Source organism: Pangasianodon hypophthalmus, chromosome 1, assembly GCF_027358585.1.
Source record: "Pangasianodon hypophthalmus isolate fPanHyp1 chromosome 1, fPanHyp1.pri, whole genome shotgun sequence".
In the NCBI taxonomy this organism is placed as follows: Eukaryota; Metazoa; Chordata; class Actinopteri; order Siluriformes; family Pangasiidae; genus Pangasianodon; species Pangasianodon hypophthalmus.
In genome coordinates, this window is record NC_069710.1 from 901808 (window position 1) to 925498 (window position 23691).

The following is a 23691-nucleotide window of genomic DNA, read 5'->3' on the forward strand; positions in this document are numbered from 1 at the left end:
TAACAGGCACACCATGACTAATGAGGCCAAGCAGACTTACAGTAAACCACTAGAAGTGGATTGTGTTGACTTGCACCCTCACCTGGTGGATTCATGTAAGTACACAAGGCAAATGGTTTTACAAAACAAACAAACAAAAAATTCAAGAAAAATCCAATGAAAAACAACAAAAACAAAACGATTACACCCTAAAAACACCATGTAAAGTCCAACATCCAGACTTTTTCCTGGTGTCTCTCCTCATTTCTTTAGTGAACAGACAAGCATGTACTGGTTCACTGTCCCAACATGTCTCCTGTCATGTCATAACAAGTAATGGGAATTTCAGCTGCCATTTCTCCAGTTTGATCCGTACAAATGGATCTGCAGTACAAGGGAGAGAAGCACACACACACACACACACACACACACACACACACTCAGGGGGTGGCTGGGACACAGAAAAGAGACACACAGCTGTTGCTACGGTGAAGTCAACAGTATGAAAACATGAGGAAGGATGGTCAGACTGTTCAGAGCTGCCTCACGTCTGCCACACTGGCCTGACTCACATCAAGCTAGGAAAATATCTGAAACATTTGGCCCTGAGATGCAACCCATCATCACATCACATTATATTTTTACCCTGTGTCCCAAAATAAAATGATTCAAAAAGCAAATTCATTTTTTTTCTTTACACTGTCTATTCTACTACATTGCTATTCTTACTTGTATCAAGACCACAGTGTTTCTAGGTCAATCAGTTTGTAAACTTGCTGCAACATCAGTGTAGCATCTCAACTGTTGTCTCATATCTCCTCTTTGTACAGCATGAGCTTGCACTCTATATTTCTGATTTTTTTTTTCTGAAAAGGTGTCTTTTAAATGGCGACAGTTACATTTGACCAGAACAAACCATGCTGACTTGAGTAAAAGTACAGATAATGTAGTAATAATGTACTCCAGTAAAATATTACTCTAGTCATCCAGTGAGAAACTACTTGCATTATTACTTTACAAATTACTTTTGTATATACTGTATCTACAATTGACACAGCTAATCCAAAAAACTTGTATATATGATAAATGCATTTTTAAGCAATTATGTTAATTAATAAAGGGAGCTATGCTGGACTGAACACCACCTTTCATCAGACACACAGTTCTTAATTTCCAAGAGCAAATCAAATATAGGTGGTGCAGTGGGTAGCATTGCAGCCTCACAGCTCCAGGGTCCTGGGTTTCATCATGAGCTCAGGTTAATGTCTGTGTTTCTGTGCATGTACTCAGGAAACCTGGAGTTCCTTCTTGGACACCCACAAAAATATGCCATTAGGTGAATAGGCTAAGACAAATTGCCCTTAGCGGTGTGTGTGTGTGGGTGTGTGTGTTGTGCCATCCAGGGTGTATCCCCACCTCATGCCCAGTGCGCCCGCGACAGGCTCTGGATTCTCTGCAACCCTGACCAGGATAAGAGGATAACTGAAAGTGAATGAGTGAGAATAAAATCAAATACACATAATTAATGAAACAGGACTCGCTGAAACAGTCACAGATTACTTTAATGTCCATTATTTTGTAGTGTCTTTGGTGTTAAAAGAAGCCTTACAGTTGCAGTAAAAAGTGGGTTCACTGTAGAGTGGAAGCTTTAAATAAACAACAATTACAGATTACACGTTCAAGTTCTGTCTAATTCTGAAGAATCCATGAAGTAACAGTAATAAAATAGTAATAAAAAACAGACTTGGTAAAAATCACAGTATAAGTACAAAAAGTTTCCAGAGAAACAGATCTTTTTAAACAGTTCACAATTTTTCAGCTGACTAAGGCCAACAAACTGCTTCTGAAGTTGAGAGAGGTGAAAACACTTGACATTCAAAATAAATAAAATCAAATCCTACGTATTCCCACAGCTGTACATACACACAGGGAACAAACTAAAGGAAAAACGGTGGCTGTTATGCTGTGGGGACGTTTTTCTGGCATGCTTTGGGTACCACTTGCTCCCTTAGAGGAAATAGTCACTGAGGATCAATCCAAAGTTGTTCTGTCTGATCACCTCTGTCTTTCAGAAGAATGGTGCTCCAGGTACTTCCCAAGGCACATTAAAACTATTCTGGCAGCTTGTTTTGATCTAACACCTTACTAAGACGCTTCGTTGGTTTTTCCTTTCGTTTGTCACCTGTCTGTATACCTAAAATCTTTTTAACTATATATAATATAGTTAAACACATACACACACTCTTATAAAAAAGTATTTTAGGGATTCTTTGGATAGTTAAGCTCCATAAAGGGATTCAATGTGGAACCCTCTTTGATGGGGGAACACTGTTGTAGGGTTCTGCAAAGAATGTTTAACGGGTCCCCTAGAGGGACAAACTAAAAACCCTTATGGTCCTAGAATAAACCCATTTACTTCTACGTATGCACAGACACACTGTGTACCCATGAATACACACACACACACACACACACAAAAGATAGCATGAGAACATACACAGAAAATGAGTATATTATAATTTTAGAAAAGGTAGCAATTCCACCATCATTGTTCATCTTCCCCGGTGAAACGGAATAAATAAATCAAGGTCTCACACGAAAGGCACATGTTGCCAGACAGAAAAATGTTCAAAGCTCACTGAGCTCATATGATCCTCATATGGTCCTGGAGTGAGTGGTGCGTTAGAGTACGGTTTCTTCACTGTCCTCCGTGACCATGCTCAGGTGACTCTTCCTCTGTGCAGAAATGGCTCTCCAAAGACGGCACACCATCCCACCTCTGTGATTACACACCCAAAGACAATTTCAGAATAAATTCAATACATCATTTTTACAGAGCTTCAAAACTTCATATGCATGGGGATGGAAAAAAATCAGTGTCCAAGCTATTAGTTTTTAATTTGTAGTTGCCCAGCAAACAAGCAGATTCAACAACCAGAAAAAGAAAAAAATCCTACTTGCTTTCACAAAACAAAAGTTTTCTTCTGGCATGTACATCAATCAGCCATAACATTAAAACCACCTGCCTAATATTGTGAAGGTCTCGTTGTGCCACCAAAACAGCTTTGACCCGTCGAGGCCTGGACTCCACAAGACCTCTGAAGGTGTGTGTGGTATCTGGCACCAAGACTTTAGCAGCAGATCCTTTAAGTCCTGTAAGTTGTGAGATGTGGCCTCCATGGATCAGACTTGTTTGTCCAGCACGTCCCACAGATGCTCGATCGGACTGAGATCTGGGGAATCTGGAGGCCAAGTCAACACCTTGAACTCTTTGTCATGTTCCTCAAACCGTTCCTGAACAATGTTTGCAGTGTGGCAGGGAGCATTATCCTGCTGAAAGAGGCCACTGCCATTAGGGAACACCGTTGCCATGAAGGAGTGTAACTTGGTCTGCAGCAATGTTTAGGTAGGTGGTACGTGTCAAAGGAACATCCACATGAATGTCAGGACCCAAAGTTTCCCATCAGAACATTGCCCAGACCTGCTGTTTTGGAGATGCTCTGACCCAGTCGTCTAGCGATTACAATCTGGCGCTTGTCAAAGTCGCTCAGATCCTTAAACTTGCCCATTTTTCCTGCTTCCAACACATCAACTTCAAGAACTGACTGTTCACCTGCTGCCTAATATATCCCACCCCCTGACAGATGCCACTGTAATGAGATAATCAATATTATTCACTTCACCTGTCAGTGGTTTTAATGTAATGGCTGATCGCTGTATGTGTAAACTTAATGTGCTTCACAGTGGTGTGACACACACTGCCCTATTTTTACTAGGTAAATTAGTTTGTGTGAATGGATGCTCTCCAGAATTACGAATACACACCTATGCGGAAACACTGAAGAAACTGAGCAAAAATAATGTCACCTTGTGATTAAGCATATTGAGTGAAAGTAAAGACACTAGCCACACTTCAGTACGTTTTTACATGTGATGTGGGAAAGAACGCCACATTTCACAGCTGAAACGTCGACCATCATCCTGATGACAGAGTTCAAACACTTCACTGCCAGGACTGGGCACAACACAACAGAGCTTTCACTTGCTCCATGGGCTAGCTAATGAATTCATGATTTGTCCACCCCTTGCACAGTTAATGAAATATGGAACAAATGCTTACTTGATGCCACAGTACTTGAGGTCATCTCTGCAGGCCATATGGAGCAGGATGTCTAACGTGAAGCCATGAGTCACGAGCTGGACAAATAAAAATCCACACAGTAATGATGGGCTGTATAAGATTCTCCGCATGTCAGTGATGAGTAAAGTGTAAGAGAGACACACTCACTGTGTTTACGGTGTGCTCATCCACTGGGACAGCCTTCAGCCAGCGCACCATGGCCAGGGTCTGAGCGTTATTGCAGACAGCCTTATTATCTGCACAGGATAATGACATGCCAAAACATATTACATAGACATAATCATCTCTTTCACAACTGGTTTATGCTGACAGATTTAAAGAGAGAAAGAGCGAGAGACAGCCGCCATGCCAAGACAATGAAATACGCTAAAGGCCAATTCACACCAAGAGTAAAGAAATGTTCCAATTTCTGCCAGCATTTCAATCCACACCAGCTTCAGGAGTGTTTCTCCATCTGTCCACCAAAACACAACTCTATTCATCCTGAACTCTTTCTACACGCATTTTTTTCCCACTTAGGTGTGTGAGTGAAGTGCATGCTGTGTTTGACTAAAACTCATTTCTGACCTCTTACGAAAGTCCAAAGAAAACACTCACTGAGCTCTGAATTCCTACTTGGAAAGTCGGGAAGGTCTCCTCAATCCCGAGTTCTGCACGTTAAATCAACAAATCAACTTGGCTGCTCACAGCATCAGCAGCGAACGAAGAAGCACGTCTTTACTTTTAAACGAGTTATGCTGTATATATATATATATATATATGTGTGTATTTGCTTTAGATAAATCAACATACAGACATATTAGCTTGTTAAGTCTATTACACTGACTAAGTAGTTCACTGTTTTGAGAAGGTAAATATCCATCGCTCCTCAGTTACCTGGCTAAAGACCATGTTTTTCTCCTCACTTTGTGGCTCAAACACACAGAGGTTGAAAATGATGTAATTACGAGTTCTGAATTTGTTCTTTGGAGTTAACACGAATGCAGCAGTAAACCTCTACAGAAATCCAGTAAAATTTACACACAATCACACTTCGAATATTCCGCAAAGTATGTTTAAAGTCATAATTCAATGTGGTCACAGAGCAAACATGTTCACGTCACACATTTTTAATGATTCTCCACAGAACAGTCACAGCTCAACAAATGTGAATCCAAAACTAAATCACTTCAAGTGTCCTTGTATTCAATTCTAAATTTCTGGAGAATAAAACAGAATATAACATCAGCGATAACAATCCTCTGTAATGAAGCATGATGATTTCAACAGCAACAGATTATTTCATTGTCAAAACATGCCCTAAGTCATTATCAAGGTGTGGCTGATGACTAATGCAATATCCCTCATTATCCACAGCTATATACGTCAGGTTTGCAGACATGCATGAGCAAGTGAGGACAATCCAGCGGCACACCACTTCTGTGACACACCTTTCAGGAGGTTCAGACAAGAGCTTTGTGTTACATGCAGACAGGTCAGACATGCATAGTTTCAAACAGTATATCTATCTGACTTAAAGTGAAGGCCTTCTAATAATTAATGTATGTAAGGAAATAAAAGATTAGAGGCAGAAGTAAATATATTTACCACTGCTCTCTGTTGCAGCCTTGACCTTTAGTGTGTCTATTGCTCCTTGTACGTTCTGCAGCGAGTTCTTTAGAAGTTCTTGGTACTCCTTCTCCTTCTCATTTAGCTGAGTCAGCAACCTGCAAGACAAAAATAATGCACAGTTCACGTCAGCGCTGAGGTTACACAAACCCTGTGTGACAGTTAAGAGCTTGCTCTCAGTCTCTAGCTAATACAAAAGCTAATCAGGACAAGGCTGAATGTTTCCCTTATAAACACCTTGAGTGTGATTTGGATCGGAGGAGAAGCTACACACGCCATTTCTACGCAGCACTGAAGAGCAAGTGGGGTATGTGATGTACAGCCAGGTGGACTAATAATTTATTATTGTCATTTTTAAATTACATTATGGTGGTCAAAATCAACTACAATAATCAGCATTATTACATTTGGTCATTACAGTTATGAGTCAAGTTGCCTGGTCACTTAAATTGAACAGCTTTAATCTAAAACTTGTGCAAATTTTTCACTGCGTCCAACAGGATGATGCACATGTCTGGTCTCAGGTAAAGACCTTCTGAACTTTTCTGTTCATATCTGTATTTGTATTCATTTAGTACACATTAGTCGTTCAATCTGAATAATATATTAGTAGCGGATATTCAACTGTGGATAATTCAAATCTTTTTCTCTATTAAAAATAAAATTTGTGACTTCAAATTAAATAAACAAATCAGCAAGCTGGATACCTCCTGGTTTCCTGGCATAACAGGATAAATTCCTGGGCGAGGGGGCTACAGCTGGTGACGAGGCCGTTGGGCAGCCTGGCACTGACGCTCTCTGGCCTGTGCTGCTGATGTTCCTGAGACGTGCCATTAGTCTCCTTGTGTGACTCTGCATTTGGTTCCTCACCCGTCTGTTCTGCTTCATTAGAACTCTCCTCCGCCTCGAAGGATGACTGGAGCTGAAGCCTGAGCTCTGAGAAACAGACAGAACCGGTGTGGGAGTGATGCTGGAACTTACGGAAAAATGTGGTGACGATTTACGCCCTTGTTAGGACTGAAATATACCTGGGAGAAGCACGGTAATGGCATCTTGCACAGCCTGTCTGAGCAGGTTATCCAGAGCAAACATCCAGTGAGGTTTCACCTGCTGCTGTCGCAACACCTTCTTCACCTGTAGAGACAATCTATTAAACATGACAGCATATTTATCAATACAACACTTATATTTCGCTCAAGAGTGAAAACAGCGAATGGAATCCCCACTCCAGAGATCACTGCATATTGACTGTCACATACAGCATCCTGGAAGCTGAAGAGTGCCGCCTGCAGGCTGCAGAGAGGTACTGCGTCATTATGCAGGCTAGTGCGCAACTTCAGGAGGCGGTTGGTTAGCTGCTTCCTGTCTGGGGAGCGGATGTTTTCTCGCAGGCAACCAATCAGCTGTTTGATGTGCTCAGAGGTGATGCAGGGCTCTTCAGTCTGCAGGACAAAAGGCAACAGCTTGGGTTTTCACAGAAACCATTCAGAACATTCAAATTGAAAAAAAACCCTTTATTTCCCTTCCATTTCATTTTGCACCCTGGACAAAACCACACACACTAACAAAGGCTGCATGTGTGCACAGGAATACCTGTGGGAGCGATTCGTTTATATTGTGCAGTACATGGCTGATATAGTCAGTAAGGACGCGGTGCAGAGTGTTTCTCCTCTCGCTGTCTTTCCTGAGCAAGAAGAGACCAAGCTGCTCTCCTGACACAGCAGGACTCATCATGTCCCCCTGTGGTCCCTCTGGCGTCCTGTCTCACACACACACACACACACACACACCATTCAGAAACACACACTTGTATAAAGTCCTAACAAACTTCATTAGTTGATTGAAAAGATGTCTGTTGGTGCTTTAGCTCACTGCAGGAAGTTGTTGGTGCAGGGAGGGCTCTCTGAGATGTCATTTTCTCTAAGGCAAGGGATAGTTTTCCTCAGATAGAGGGAATTAGACAGCTCTGTCTTGTCACTGTCCACGTCCTCCACATGCACAGCTATGGGTACAGACATGCTCCTCTGGTATTCTCCTGCTGATCACATTAGAAAAGCAGACTTTTCACTCCCTTACATACTTTTTTTATTTTTACTGGATTGTTTATATGGCTTTGATATAGATTTATATGATTTAGATTTTATAACTGGCTATAGACTTTATTTCCCTTTACTTTTAATTTTATTCAAAGCCAATTCAAAAGCCAGTATTAATTTTAGTTCAATTTTAATTTGCATCTGCATGTTTTAATCTGAATTTTTAGTACTCTGCTGTCAATACGCAAATGAGACACTCATTTAAATAGTGCTTTCCTGCTTAATATTAAACAAATCAAAAAGTCAAATATAACTCTTTGTATTGATAAACTACAGTACTCAAGCACTTAAACATCAACATCGAAATAGAAATAGAAATAAACGCATAAATAACAACCATCACCTTGATAATACTAGACAATACCACAACTCCATCTATATAAAGCCAAAGGATAAGTTGAGATAAAACACAGGATTATCTATGCTGTGGTAATAAGGCCTAGCTTATACTTCTTGTGCAAAGTGTTTACAAGCAATTGAGGTCATCTTGCGCAGGCGGCCACATAGGCGTCTACCATCATAAGCTGCAAGTCACATAAACGTGTCCTTTATGGGGCATGAAATGAAAAACTGAATTAAGGTCTAGCGTGGATATCGCACATTGAAAGAGAATGTGTCATCAATCTGAAGCGCAGTTTCTTTCAGACCTTATAGAATTTTATTATTATTACTCTTATCCCATATTGTAATTGTATATATAACGCTATATGAAGTATGATGATATGTGAGCATGCATTTTGTGACCACACCGATGACAGATATTTGCTGGAAAAGCTGTAAATGTCTACAAGAACATTATTGCTGTGAAATTTGTGAAAGGCCCGTTTTAAAAACCCTACATTATTATCATTAAAAAGGGATGTGCCATTTTTTCTGCATTCAAATAACTAGATAAGCAATGAGGTGACAAAACCTATAACATAAAGAACGCATTTTAAAATATACAACACTGAAGGACAAAAAAACCCAACGTGTGGTTGCTTGCTGTTCCACTTCAAGGGTTGACGCTTCCTTGTTCAGCCAATCAGCCTTGCCTGATATGTAGCGCTATAGCTACGCACCATACACTGCTGAGCGCTTCTGCTCACTACGCTTACCCATCACCCCTGTGACACAGATATGCAAACATGCTTCAACGCAGATGTAGAAACCAGTGAATCTAAAGTCGTGCAGGCTCACCAGAGGAGCTGGGCTCTGTCTCAGCTAAGCTGGGTGAAGGTTTGCTCCTCCTCTTGGCGCTGCTCTTAAGGAAAGCGTCCTTCAGCAGGTCAGACGCTATGGCCCTCTTATCAGGATTGGGCTCAAAGCAGCGCATGATGAAGGATTTAGCCTCCTCTGACATGCACTCTGGCACAGTGGGGTGGATCTTAAACATGCCAACCTGTAACAGAAGTTTGCTTTAGTCATCCTGATCTATTAATCGCATCATAACTGTCTAAAATAATGCATATTCCAGCAATGTAACAAAACAATTTGTCTCCGTTTGTGGTAGGACCTTGAACATGGCGGCTTGTGGGCTGCCCAGCTCATGGAAAGGGGTTTTCCCAGTGGCCATCTCTATAATGGTACAGCCTAGAGACCAGATATCAGCCGGTTTCCCATAACCCCGAGGACCCTGGTCTATAATCTCTGGAGCCATGTACTGCAGAGTACCTACACACAAGTAATGAAATAAATCAGGTCTGCAAAAGGTTTAGAAGGTTGTTAATGTACACAAAACACACACACACACACAACAGAAGGTATTAAAAATGTCTGTAAAGAATCAAATCTGCATACGACAAGCATAGAGTTATAGTTCAGTCATGAACACACTCAACAGATGAACGCCTGAGATAAGGTGTGTGTGTGTGTGTGTGTGTGTGTGTGTGCACATGTTAAGGTTGGGTTAGGTTAACATGCACACACACACATACACATACACACACATAAACATAAAAGGTGTGAAAGGTGTGTTCATGCAAAGTGAGTGTAAGACAAGGTCACCTGTAAAGGTTTCTGTACAAGGGTTGATTCCTGCTAGTCTTTTAGATGTTCCAAAATCAGAGATCTTGAGTACTCCACTGTATGTGTTGATCAGGACATTATCACCCTGGGGGAAGGAGGAAAGCAAGAACAATCTTGTAATACATTTGGTGCATTATGTTGATACATGTGCTCACTTTTAGCACTTTTACCCCAAATCTACCTTGATATCTCTGTGAACTATCTGGTTATCATGGAGGTATTTCAGTCCTTCTAGAATCTGCTTGGTGTAGAAGACAATGGTGGGCTCGTTGTCTTTAAGAGGACCCCATTTTGACCTTAAGAGCGAGGACAAGCTTCCTGTGGAAACAATGAAAAGCGGCTCATTTTTTTGGCTAAGATAGTTACAGCGCTGTGTGCTCAAGTGTGCACATGTTGCAATATTACAGACGAACATTCCCCATATTGCAAAGAGCAACTTGCCAAAGGCAGTTCCTGGATGAAAGAAATCCTCCCCCACACACCCACCCACACACACACACACACACTTCAAGAGGTTCCAGCTGACCATAAAAGTCTTGTTTTGCACACGCAACACTGGGTGACATTGTTATTAGCATGAATAGGGTGGAGCAGCTTTACCGCCTGGCACCTCCTCCATGAAAATCTTGATGAAGCCACCCTCGCTGACGGAGCCCAGGTACTGCACAATGTTGCGATGCTTCAGTCTCTTGTGTAAAGCGATCTCTTCGTGGAGAGGCTGAGAGTAACTGGCAAACACATATAGATGTAAAAATGTATGGAGAGAAGAAAAAAAAAAGTTGTTCTAATGGTATTTGTTAGTTGAATGTAATAAAGCTTGATAAACCCAAAAAAATTCTAAACAGGCTTCAAACTCTCAGGCAGGAAATGATCAAGCCCTTGGGAACACAAGGTCAGATCTTTTCCCAGTTAAACAGAAGGGGGATAAAACACTGCCAAGAAAAACTGCACTCTATATCTAATCAGTTTAGTCCAGTAAGCTACAAGATTAAAATGGCAACAGTTAAAAAACTGAGCATGTCCATACGTGCTGTCTTTCTCTGGAATCTCCTTGATGGCGATGCGCACTTGATTGCTCAAGTCTCGTCCAGCATACACCACTCCGTAAGTTCCTTTCCCCAGCACCACTTTCTCTCCGTTCTCTCCTGTCTCATACATGTACTGCGATAAATACAGCATCAGAGGTTAAATAGAAGCTGTTATTTTGGTCTACAGTCACAAGGTGTTGAGCAGAGACTGGAAATTTGTCCTGTGTGCTGTGACTGGTCAGATAGTTCAACCTGTTCACTGGGAACCTGTAATTTAACATAAATGTTAGCTAAACATCACAGCCAATTCTGTTTAATTAATTAAGCATGGAATAACATACGACAGACCATGCAGGGCGGTGTGTCAAACAGTCGTACGTGAAGCGGATTATTTTCATATAACCACACATTATTCCGCTTATACCGCAGTTACAATTTTTAATTTATGATGACAGACACATCATGTATTTTAATTTATTTACAGTTACATTTAATGTTATGGAACATCACAAGATGAAGTTAGTTTCTATTACTGCTTATGTTATTGCAGCTATAAACATTCATCCCCCTGCCAGCCTCCCTTTTTTCCTTTCTCTCTCTCTCTCTCTCTCTCTCTCTCACTGCCTCTGCCTCTCTCTCGAAGTTAATAAGACAGTACAAGCAGAACTCAACTGCCTCCGCTGCCAACCAGTCTAGACTTTCATGTCACTAATTTGTTTGCCTGGAATACCATTAAATTATACTTAATCAAACAGGAAGGAAGCTATTGAGGAAAACCTATTGTAGACATCTGACTTTGCTGTGACCTTGACTGTTTGGATCAATTCCAAAATCTAATCAGTCCATCTGCTGGTTACAGTGCTAATTCCATATAAATCGTACAAACATTCAACCAATTGTTCTTGAAACATCATGCTAACGATAATCTCAGACAGACAGGCGATCAACCTGAAAACATTAAGCTTCCACTGCTACTGGCGGAGGCTTAAAAAAAAAAAAAAAAAAAACGCAGCTTGTTGTGTTACCGGGAAAACAGGGCAGACTCCTCCGTCTGGCAGACTTTCCTGTGTCAGGAAACTTACTGACTATTACAAAGCACGGACACGCAAGACTCCTTCTTTGTTGAACAAAAGCACATTTTTTTTTTAAAAATCCACTTATTATTAACAATAATGTATTAGAACGAGCACATTAACTTAAACCTACTGTCAGAATCATCATAAACGCTACATACATAAAAGCACTCCACACCTTCTGACCAATCAGATTTAAGAATTCAACCTTGCTGTGGCACAATTATGGAAAATCTAGATGGTCTGTAAATAGAAATTTAGACATCAGATGTGTATAAATCTGTGTGTACACCGATCAGCCATAATATTAAAATCAGCTGCCTAATATTGTGTAGGTCTCCTTGTGCCTCCAAAACAGCTCTGAGCCGTCGAGGCATGGACTCCACAAGACCTCTGAAGGTGTGTGTGGTATCTGGCACTAAGACGTTAGCAGCAGATCCTTTAAGTCCTGTAAGTTGTGAGGTGGAGCCTCCATGGATCGGACTTGTTTGTCCAGCACGTCCCACAGATGCTCGATCGAGTGAGATCTGGGGAATTTGGAGGCCAAGTCAACACCTTGAACTCTTTGTCATGTTCCTCAAACCGTTCCTGAACAATGTTTGCAGTGTGTCAGGGAGCATTATCCTGCTGAAAGAGGCCACTGCCATTAGGGAACACTGTTGCCATGAAGGAGTGTAACTTGGTCTGCAGCAATCTTTAGGTAGGTGGTACGTGTCAAAGTAACATCCACATGAATGTCAGGACCCAAAGTTTCCCAGCAGAACATTGCCCAGACCATCACACTGCCTCCGCCAGCTTGCCTTCTTCCCATAGTGCATCCTGGTGCCATCTCTTCTCCAGGTAAGCGATGCACACACATCACATCAACTTTGAGAACTGACTGTTCACTTGCTGTCTAATAGATCCCACCCCCTGACAGATGCCATTGTAACGAGATAATCAAAATTATACACTTCACCTGTCATTGGTTTTAATGTTATGGCTAATTGGTGTACACATATTATACATTTTATACATGTATAAAATATCTACTACAGTAAACCAGCTCTGCTTCAACTGTAAGGATATAATGATTGTTATGAAGGTAGTACTGACCTCCAACAGTCCTCCAATGTCCAAGGTGGAGTCGTCCCCTGCACCTTCTCCCCGACAGATCAGAGAGTTCACCAGCTCACAGAATCTGAGTAAAGAAAGTGATACTCGCATGTGCACAACAGAAACCCACAAAAAGGCATTTCAAGGAAATAACTCATTAACATGATTTATCAAGGAAGCAACCTTTTTCAGGTATTGTTTAAATAAAAGGCAAACATGGTTCCACTGAGTTGCATGAGATATTTAAATGAAATCTGAGAAGAAACTCTCTCATCTCTAAGACTTGACTAAAGTTGCAACCCAATAAAGAACAATGCTGGGTGGAATTTTCCTGTGTCCTATATTTCAGCTCAAACTACGATACAAGTTCCACTTTACAGTTTGATCTTGGCTTAAACATATGAGAATAACATTACATTCCCACCCTGCAGCTTTCTTTGGCACTCACCCTTTGCAGTGTAGATCGCTTGGGAAACACAGCTGGAAGTCATCAGAGTTGTAAAGCACATACAGGAAGCAGCTCCGCTCATCAAATTTAGAGATACTAAGAGTGAGACGTGTCAGAACATGTAATATATACAGCATACATAACGCGCACAATCAAATTTCTGTCCAAGTATCCATCATCCAGAGCAAGCATGAATAAATCCTGGTCCATAGATTGCTACACTTAAATAATTAACAATGCCTCTGCCATTATTACATTATTTGTTTGTGCAAATCAAACGTGAAAACACAATCTTTTTCCCGTCACTGCTGAGTAAGGAGGGATAATTCTACATGTCTGAATACCATACAACAAACAACAGTGAGAAAAATATTGTTAAATAAATGGGAAGAAAAGACAGAGCTATAAACAGAGCCTGTTTTCCTGAGTTGCTGACCAGATCTGAACCCTGATAACAAGCTGCCAAACCCAGCAAGTGATTTGTGTTGCAAACATGTAGCTCTGAATGCTGAATGGAAAAAAAAAACAAGGGGAAAGTACACAATGATTTCAACCTGCAGCCAACATGACAGTCATGACTCAGTCACAAAAAAAGGAAACTGCAGATACAGCAAAGAAAAGAAATCAGGAAATGAGCAGTAACTATCTGGAAAAAACACACACACACAGAGCGAGAGAGAGAGAGAGAGAGACAGAGAGAGAGAGCAAGACAGAGAGAGCAAGGGGAAACAAAGACAGACATTGAGAGACAGACACAGAAAATGAGACAGAGCAAGAGACAGAAACAGGAACAGAGACATGGAGAGAGAGACACAGAGAGAGATAAAGAGAGAGAGAGACACAGAGAGAGATAATGAGACACAGAAAGGGAGAGGCAAAGAGAGAGATAAAGAGAGAAAGAGTCAAAAACAGACAGTGAGAGAGACCGAAAATAAGATGGAGAGAACGAGAGAAAAAGAGAGAGCGTTAGAGAGAGAGAGAGAGACAGACAGACAGACAGACAGTGAGAGTATGTGCACATGAGAAAGTGAGTCAGAAAGAGAGGCAGAGAGAGAGAAAGAAAGAGACAGACAGACAAACGGAGACAGAGAGAGGCAGAGAAAGAGAAAGATACACCCAGGTGTCCATACCTCACTCCACGAATTGCTGATGCAGGGAATGTCCACTCATGTAGGCCTTTCTAAACGAGGCACGACATAATTGAACATGACTATTCATGAATGAATGAACACACACACACACACACACACACACCCCAGCATGCATGCTTTCACGCATAGTATCTAGTGAGACAGACAATACAAAATGTGCATGGCGTGATGTGATGTGCATGGCGTGACGTGGAGGCATGGTGAAACATTCTACAGTCACAACATGAACAGGTTTTTACAGCTGGTGTATGATTGCTGTCTTATTCTTGCATAAGTAACACCCAATAGCATTCAATATTCATGTTCAACATCCTATACTCAGCACTGTTCCAGCCTCTCGGGTGTAAACTTCACACTAATGTGTCGCATTACAAACAGTATAACTAAACCCCAGCTGTGGTAACTGCGATAAACAGGTATGCTTTACACACTGAGAAGTAAAGAGTCCCTCCTTTGATTTCTTCAATTATTTAACCACCCTTTTAATAATTCAGTATTATCGCCAGTGCCACTCAGCTGGAACCCACACAGGGAAGTTTAGAGAGCAGACAGGCGCATGCGGCATGGTGTGTACCTGTAGCTGTGTAACGTGTCTCAGCTGCACCGTGCGGCTCTTATCCTCCTCACACACGCTCAATATGCTGGGCTGGAATATTTTAGTGGGCTCCAGGATCAGGACCTGCAATGACAGCCATTACAGGACTCATTGTATATATTTTTTTCTTACTGCAATTTCTGTCTCTAATTGAAGTGCTTGAGTGGAGAAGAGATCTTGACAAACGTCTGACACACTTCTCGCCAAACAACTTTGCTTGATTCATCCGAAACGTTACTTCTGCTCAGAGCTTCTGCACTTGTGACTCACCTTCTGCTGCAGTAGATGGTCCCACATAGATCACCTAAAGACTTCCCAAATAAACTTCATGGCCAAATCTCACCATTGATTTAGTGAATAATCTCTACAGATACTGTAGACTTGAACCTAGGACCTGCTCTGTAATTAAATAAAAGACTGTCCTGGGCTCATCCCAGGACTCCTATGCACAATATGTTCACACTGAACATCCTTAGAACACAATCTGGTGTCTCCCAGAAGAGGATGGGTTCCCTTTTTATTCTGGTTCCTCTCATGGTTTCTTCCTCATGGAGGTTTTGCTTCTAGCTTGTTCATTGGGAATCTAAATATAAATCTACATCCTGTGGATTTCTGTGAAGTTGCTTTGTGACAAATGTCTCTTGTTAAAAGCACAATTCAAACAAAGTGAATTTAATTGAAGAGATTGTAGTTAGTCGTACCGGGCAATGTGCTGTGGAAAGAGTAGGTTTGCATGCTTGCATATGAAGCTCCATCCAGAAGTCCACAATTTCCTGTTTGGGGTGCTTCACCACTAGCGGTTTGGCAAACTGCTTGTACAGAATGTATGTCTCCATGACTGATCCAATATACCTGTGACAAAATCCAGAAAGAACACACCAAGGTAACATAATACGCATAATTCTTGGACAAATGAGTGATCAGGTGTTAACTGGACATGAGTTGTGGCACTCACCACATTGGTGCTTTGAGACGGTAGAGTTTCTCCGAGGCTTCTATTACTTTCTTGTGCTCATTGGCCAGAATCCCAGCCCCAAGGTAGAAACCTACGTCCCAGTAATCATGCATCTTCTCCAAACTGCCCTTCCTACCGAGCAAACTGCTCAGAGTGACGCCTTTTCCCCAGGACAAAGACAATAAGCACAACAGTACACAACAACATCAGTTTCAGAGAAATCAGACACCACTTATTCACTAAATTGGTTAAAATGTCCAAACCCAAGTGCAGTTTAGAACTGAAAATAATCTTCAATAAGCAAATAAACAAGGGTAACAGTATCAGTTCAACCCAAAACTTTATTGCTTCCTTAAATGGAGATGAAGTAATATACAAGTTACAAACATACCAATCTTTCTCAGCTCAACAGAAGAGTCAAATTCATGGCCAGCAGCCATGAGAAGCACCACGTTGTTAATGCCAGAGTGCAGTGAGGGCTCCATTTCAAACGCCTTACCATACCTTGGAATAAACATATAAAGAATCAGACAAGACTGAGTTGTACGAGCCTTCTGAAGAACGGAGCAGTGTCACAAGATTAGACTACTAACTCATTACGTGCGCCATCATTTTCATCACCAACAGAATGGCCATCAATACTCCGAGACAAGGCTCGCTCCAAACACTCTGACACCTTATCCTTATGCTTTAACCATCAAAAATGCGAATAATAATTACAAGGAATGGCTGTCAGAAACAAAACAAAACAACACACATGCATAAGGTGCTCACTGGTAGGCTAAAGAAGCTAAAGAAGCTCACTAAAGGCCTGAAGTCATTAATTCAGAAAGGGGAGAGTTTTCACAGACTTTACATTTTAGTAGATTTTACTAACCTCTTTAATTTATTTAATTTAATTTAACTGCTTTGGTCTGATTAGTAAACTGGCAACATGGCTTGTTTAAACATGAGTGAACAGAGAAGTCTGTGTTTATTCTCCCTACATCAAATTCAAAATAGATTAAATAGTCTAACTAATCAAAAGTGGTAAAATAAAGCACCACTACGAAACATAGCCACTTTGAATTGTCGTATTTCTAGCCATAAACCACTCAGTTATAACAGTTATGCATTAAACATTAGCAGTTTTCACCATTCAGCCATGTTAGTTGCTTATCTTGACCTTTGTATAAGGAATTTTATGTAACTGGACCTTTATAAAGTTTAATTAAACACTGATGATGTTGGGAGTAGAGATGAGGAACTGGGTGCTGTCTCTCACCAGCAGCAGGCCTGATCCCGGCAGTGCGCATCCTTGAAGCCAGAACTCAGGAACATGTCCTTATAAATGCGTCCACAGAGACAGTACACGTCTGAGGCCACTGGCTCTCCTGACTGTAGTATAGGCAGAATGACTGATAGGGCTTTCTCACGGTCACCCGGGCGATTCCTCCTGGATGGATTATTCAAAGGTGCATGTTTGATGTAAAAATAGCCCAGATTAGCCATGATTGTGCCTTCCTTGTGTAACGAGTAAATACGAAAGCTTACCTATTCAAAGCAAATATGTACTGAAACTTGATATTTGACTGTGAAGCCACTGCACACATGGGCAGGTCATTCAGAGTTTCCACCAGGTTAATTATGGACTCGTAATCCTGTGAGGGAGTTCAATATTAAATTACAGTCCATCAGTTGCAGCTGTCACAGTGACTGATTTGTTTGCCAATCAAAAAAACATAATACCAATTTAATTATTTTGCTACATCCCTTCACGCATCAGTAGCTCTGAATCTTGGCTTTCAGTTGAATAGCATTAATCCAGAATAGGAGGCATACTGGCCTAGAGTGCTACAATGGCGTTAGACGTTAAGTATTTTAATCATTTTATGTTGTGGATTGTTCACTGACACAATACACATCTTGCACATAAACACAGGACACAAATCATCTTAAAGCAGTCTGCCGTCACACATACTGGCAACACTTGGCAACAAGAACTTGCAGAATTCTGGTTTGGTTGTTAAGAGGATGACAATAATGGGTACTGGCTGATGATCAGAGCTCTGATATTCGATTCACATCTAAAAACAGGAACCAGTGCATGCAAAATACTGAAACAAATCCAGGCGTGAGGCGAAGAAAAAAAATCGTGAAGTAGCCCGGTCCTCACCAAGCACTTACAAGCAAGAGAGTGGATACAATAAACATCATAACAAGAACGCAAACCAGTTAATATGGTAACAGAGACACACACACACCTAGATCCACACACACACACACACACACACCTAGATACACACACACACACACACATCTAGATCCACACACACACTTCATGGTCATACTGTAAAGCCTGACCTGGATATCCCGGTAAGACAGCAGAAGGTTCATCACTATGTCAGGGCTGAGAAGCTCCACAGTGTCCAGGCGTTTCTGGATTCGGTTCAGCTCCTGACTCAGGGCTTCTCCACTGAAACGCTCACGTGCCATCCGGATCTCCCGCCGGATCGATTCATGCACATACTCGCTAGAATAAAGTGTTAAGTGAGCAGTTTGTTGAATTTTAGCAGCAATCGAGGATAAAAAGATTGAAAAGAACAAGCAACATGGAAGTAAAAAAGACAAGTCATGAAAGACAGAGACTCACACTAAAAACAAGTCATGAAAGACGGAACCCTACACTATACGGCCAACAGTTTGCAGACACCTCACCATCACACCTGAACAGTCTGGTTCTTCCCCAAACTGTTGCCACAAAGTTGGAAGCACACAATGGCAGAGAATATCTCTGTATGGTGTAGCATTACAATTTCACTAGAACCAGGAGGCACAAACTAGTTCCAGCATGATAATGCTCCTGTGCACACAGAGAGGTTCATGAAGATATGGTTTCTCCAGGTTGGTGTGGAAGAACTCGAGTGGCCTGCACCTGAACACCTGCGGGATGCCGACTGCGCCCCATGTCTCCTCATCTGACATCAGTGCTCCCGGTGATCTCAGTGTGGCTGAATGAGCACAAATCCCAACAACATCTTTCCAAAATCTAGTGGAAAGACTTCTCAGAAGAGAGGAGGCTGTTATATGGAACCAACTCCATATTAATGGTCATGGTTTTGGAACGGGATGTTCAACAAGAACATATGGGTGTGAGTCAGATTTCCACATACTTCTGGCCATATAGTGTATGTCCTCCTCCACAGGATCCACAGTACCAACTGCACAGAGAACTACTAGATGTATGACGAGATGAGGATTGTTTAATCAGAGGATTTTGTATTTCTGCACTGCTTTGAATAACTGCTGAGGGCTACGAGTGATCCTATTAACATGATTAAAGAACAACAACTATTACAGCACTGTGCACAAGTTTTATACACATGCAACGAAATGCTGTAAAGCAAAGATGCATGCAAATTTAATAAGATAAAACATTTTCTACATAAACAAACTTCTATAAGAGCAGTAAACTGCACTAAACTAAGCAAACATTTGGCATGAAAACTGTTCGTCTTTACAAAATGCATCAATCTCAGGTACATCTTGTGCAGTTTTATAAGGAAATTGACTAATAATTGACCAGCATTCAAATATTTTTTGTCTGAAAAGTGGTGCAATATGTAATGTTACCTTCTTCACTGACATACAAGTATTTTTGCTGTAACATTTAATTTTGCCTGGAAATGTAACACTTGTAAGGCTTGAAAGTTTGAATTTAAAATGTTTTTTACTGATTCAATAATGCAGAAGTCAGCTATAATAGTTATAACTGAGTTATAAGGAGTTGCATTGTCACTACAGTGTTATGTAGCATTCAGTGCCATCGCTGTTGAAAATTCGATGTCGGCTGACTGCATCTCGGAGGATGAGTTTACTTAGATATAATAAAAGCAATCAGCATACAGAGGTTTATCCTGAAACTTCATCAAGATAAATCTTCTTGTTAATTCTGTGACTTCTAATTCAGCAGGAATTCTCACTTTCTAAAACATCTGCGTCAATTTCAACCGGTCGAACCGTACTACCAACCTTGCATGGATGTGCACATTCTCAAACAGCTTGACCAGCTGCTCCACTAAAGGTGTCAGAAGAGGTTCGATGGTAAAGCTAGGCTGCAGGATCTCCGTGATTCCGCGCATTAGAGTCGCATCACAGGCAAATACTTTACCCTGAGGTGACACCATGTAAGCGATGAAGGTATAGCTCCCACACTGCTCCTGTTTAAGACACATTCATTCAATCAGTCAATCATTCAATAGTTGAAATAATTCATAACCTTTTTAGAATGCGGTTTCTAAAGCTCAATTAATTGCAGTGTTTATCAAATCAAAGACACTTAAGACCTTATCTGATCACAACGCAAATATCAGAACACTTAATATATGTATGTCAATACACTCTGACTCACTGGGTACACCTCACTGTGTATCTACACTCAGGGGCTGTTTTATTAGATAAACCTACCACATAGGCAACATTACTGAAAGTAGTTACCATGTTAACTACCCGCTGTTACTATGGACAATGTGTCAGCTCCTGTACATCATGTCTGTCATTGGAAAGAGACCATCAGAGGACCACCGATGGCCAGACATCTCCAGTCAACAAGGACGATTAACACTGAGGTGTACATGGAAAAAGAGAGCTGTTGTGTGCTGAACACCTGACCAAAATGAATCTTAAAAAAGAAAAAAAGAAAAAAAAAGCTTGTACCAGCACCACACACTACCATGTCAATGCTGTGAGGAGAATAACCTCCACCCAAATGATATCTGACTAACAGTTCTTCTCTGCTGAGTCCTGATCACTGAATTATTCATTTTCAGGAACAACTTCATTCTGCTTAGGGTTGCAGTGGACCTGAAGCCTGGTCCTGGACCTGGAATAAATACACCAGTCCATCTCAGGACACTACACACACACACACACACACACATTCCACTCACACACACAGCCAATTCACTTACATGCATGTTTTTGTGAGATGGAGATGAAAACCTGGAGGAAACTCACACGGACATGAGGAGAGCAAACAAAACTCCACACTCAGGATCAAAGCAGCAAGCTTGGAGCTGTGACGCAGCGGCACTACGTGCTGCACCACCTTACCACCACCTTACCACTAGTCAATGGAAAATATGGTCTGAGGGGCTAACACATTGTGCAAAGCAACACATTGTGCATGCAACACATGCATTGTTGACTGCACCCACAGTGAGTCAGAGTGGATCTGCAGACTTATCAGGACAAAAAATTGCAAATACTGTAGTCCTTAGTTACATGTCACCTTGCAAACATTTTTCTCCCAGTGCCAGAAGTTCCACTAAACCCACCTTGAGAAGCTGCAGGTCACTCTCTTGCTTGTTGCAGTACAGTATGATGTTATTGGTCATGCTGAAGCTCTCTCTAACACCAAGGTGATAGAAGAGAGACGGATGACTGAGAGAACCACTCATCTCAACTACGGCAACATCTGCAGGAACAACAAGACAGCAGAAAGCAAGAGTTACGGGGAACCTTGTTGAAGAATGGGTTACAGTGCTACGTAATGGAAACTCAGATCTTTAAAATAAAGCAGGAGTGTCCAGTTTCATCTGGGTGCAGGGTTTCATTCCCACCAAGCAGAAGCCTAGAGTCTACTGCAAGCCAGGATCAGCTGATTGAAGAGGTGGAATCAGGTGTGGCTCCTGCCTGATTGGACTGAAAACCTGGGTTAAAGGAAAGGTAGTGCTGTGCTTGAGAGTGATCAGGGATTCCAGCGCAGATGGCTGGATGGTTGTAGGTTCAGCGTGTCTGCACTTGCCTGCGTTGTAGAACGTATCCAGCGTGCTGGCCGTGGCATGCGCAATGGACTCGAACGGGACGGTCTGGAGCTCGGCGTGGGAATCCGCACACGCTTCCCTCACACACCTCAGGGAAAGGTTCTGCTCACTCTGCGGCACCGACGCGTCCTCCACGACAACGTAGACCACGGACAACGCGCGACTGCGGCTGCGCGGAGAAGTCACGCACTTGCTGGCGCTGAGCTCCAGAGCCAGAGAGTCCTGCCAGAAACTTCCAGCCGCGACTCGGACCGAGTTTCTCCTCTTCACCTCGTGCAGGCTCATGCGCCTGCGCTCGCTCGTGTACATGGTGTCCTGCGCGCTATCACATTAACACCTAAACACATTAACATTAACACTTCTACTCCATGATCTCCGCAACCGCATACCTGAACTGCGCCGCAACCGCTGTCGGGTAATTGCGCAGGTGATACCGAGTGGGCGTGGCTTCTGTCCTCAACTCCGTCGGACGCGTCTCATGCCCCGCCCACTTTCGCTGTCGTTGTTCAGACAGATGTGGGAGCGCCATCTGTAGTTAACATTTCACTGGAACTTCATGTTGTGACCGAAATACTCGAGAAGTATGTGGTTTTGCTGTATTGCAGGACAACCGCAGAGCTCACAGCGCCGTTTGGGACACAGCAGCGCTTAAAGATTTTAAATTAATGCCCATAAATGCAGAGAAAACAACAAGACAATGGGTTTTCAAGGGCTGAGTCCCGGGCTGAACAGTGCATAGCAGGAGCTGGTGTAAAGCAGTAATGTATTTTATGTGCTTGGAGGGGAAAGAGATGTAAATTTCAACTGTTAAGAATTCTCCAGTTGTCCTTCTCATCTCTCTCTATATATATACATATATAATATATATATGTGTGTATATGTGTGTGTGTGTGTGTGTGTGTGTGTGTGTGTTTATATGGCTGATGATTTACAAGCTATTTACAGTTAAGAGAAAGGATGCAGCTGAGCATTTGCATTAAAAAAAAAATATATATATATATATATATATACAGTTCTGTGCAAAAGTCTTAGGCACATGCAAAGAAATGCTGTAGAGTAAAGATGCCTTCAAAAATGATGAAATTAAATGTTTCTACATTTAAAAAAAACACTATAAAGAGCAGTAAACTGTAATAAATGAAACAAAGTCAGTATTTAATGTGACGATCCTTCACTTTAAATAAATAAAGCAGTATCTGAGGTGCAGTGTGTGCAGTTTTATAAGGAAATGAGCTGGAAGTGTTACTGAGCATCTTGCAGAAGCAGCCACAGTTCTTCTGGAGACTTTGACTGTCGACTCGCTTCTTATTTCTGCAGCGAAACCCAGCAGCCTTCATTCTGTTTTTATCTGAAAAGTGTCTCTTATGGAATCTGCTGCTTTCTTTACTGACATACAAACATTTTTCTGTAACGTTTCATTTTGTGCTGGAAAACTAATGTTTGGAAACTAAAATGCTTTTGTACTGAATCAATAATGTAGAAGTCAGAAAATAAACATCTATAACAAAGTTTGTACTAAAAAAATAGGGCCCTTGGCTTCTGGGGGCCCAAAGCGGGTACCTACCTTTTGCCTAGTACTAAATTCGCCTCTGTAGCTACGATAGCTTGACGGTGCTAAGATCTGACCTCACAACCTTCGTCACTTCCTCGGGGTAACCCTATGGTCCTCTGTTGAACCCTACAGCAGAGTATTTCTCTCGCAAGGGACAAG

The 23691-nt window shown here is 41.7% G+C and overlaps 1 protein-coding gene across 3 annotated transcripts; it reads right to left on the reverse strand.

Moving 5' to 3' along the window:
* Positions 1-1505: 1505 nt before the first annotated feature.
* si:ch211-1i11.3 (mitogen-activated protein kinase kinase kinase 5) lies at positions 1506-22423 on the reverse strand. 3 transcript variants are annotated; one of them, XM_026913869.3, is made up of 28 exons: positions 21962-22423; positions 21492-21631; positions 20188-20375; positions 18520-18688; positions 17710-17816; positions 17441-17611; positions 16568-16680; positions 16177-16336; positions 15923-16073; positions 15201-15305; positions 14606-14655; positions 13476-13571; positions 13028-13112; positions 10859-10992; positions 10432-10559; positions 10013-10149; positions 9811-9916; positions 9320-9477; positions 9004-9205; positions 7601-7763; positions 7322-7487; positions 6988-7170; positions 6757-6862; positions 6436-6664; positions 5708-5826; positions 4268-4356; positions 4100-4176; positions 1506-2758 (listed from the first exon to the last, which is right to left on the reverse strand). In XM_026913869.3, the coding sequence occupies exons 1-28, from the start codon at positions 22287-22289 to the stop codon at positions 2662-2664; spliced, it is 3957 nt and encodes a 1318-aa protein (XP_026769670.3). In that variant the 5' UTR covers positions 22290-22423; the 3' UTR covers positions 1506-2661. The 3 variants fall into 3 exon arrangements, with proteins under 3 accessions (XP_026769670.3, XP_026769669.3, XP_034161990.2); XM_026913868.3 differs by having other exon boundaries at positions 7601-7766; XM_034306099.2 differs by lacking the exons at positions 1506-2758; positions 4100-4176; positions 4268-4356 and adding an exon at positions 4374-5550 and having other exon boundaries at positions 7601-7766.
* Positions 22424-23691: the final 1268 nt, after the last annotated feature.

Coding starts and splice junctions, on each gene's coding strand:
- si:ch211-1i11.3 (XM_026913868.3), bottom strand. CDS start 22,289: ATGTACACGAGCGAGCGCAGGCGCATGAGCCTGCACGAGGTGAAGAGG. Junction 17,612..17,709: donor TACATATTTGCTTTGAATAG/GTAAGCTTTCGT, acceptor TAATCCATCCAG/GAGGAATCGCCCGGGTGACC. Junction 16,074..16,176: donor CGTCTCAAAGCACCAATGTG/GTGAGTGCCACA, acceptor ATTTTGTCACAG/GTATATTGGATCAGTCATGG.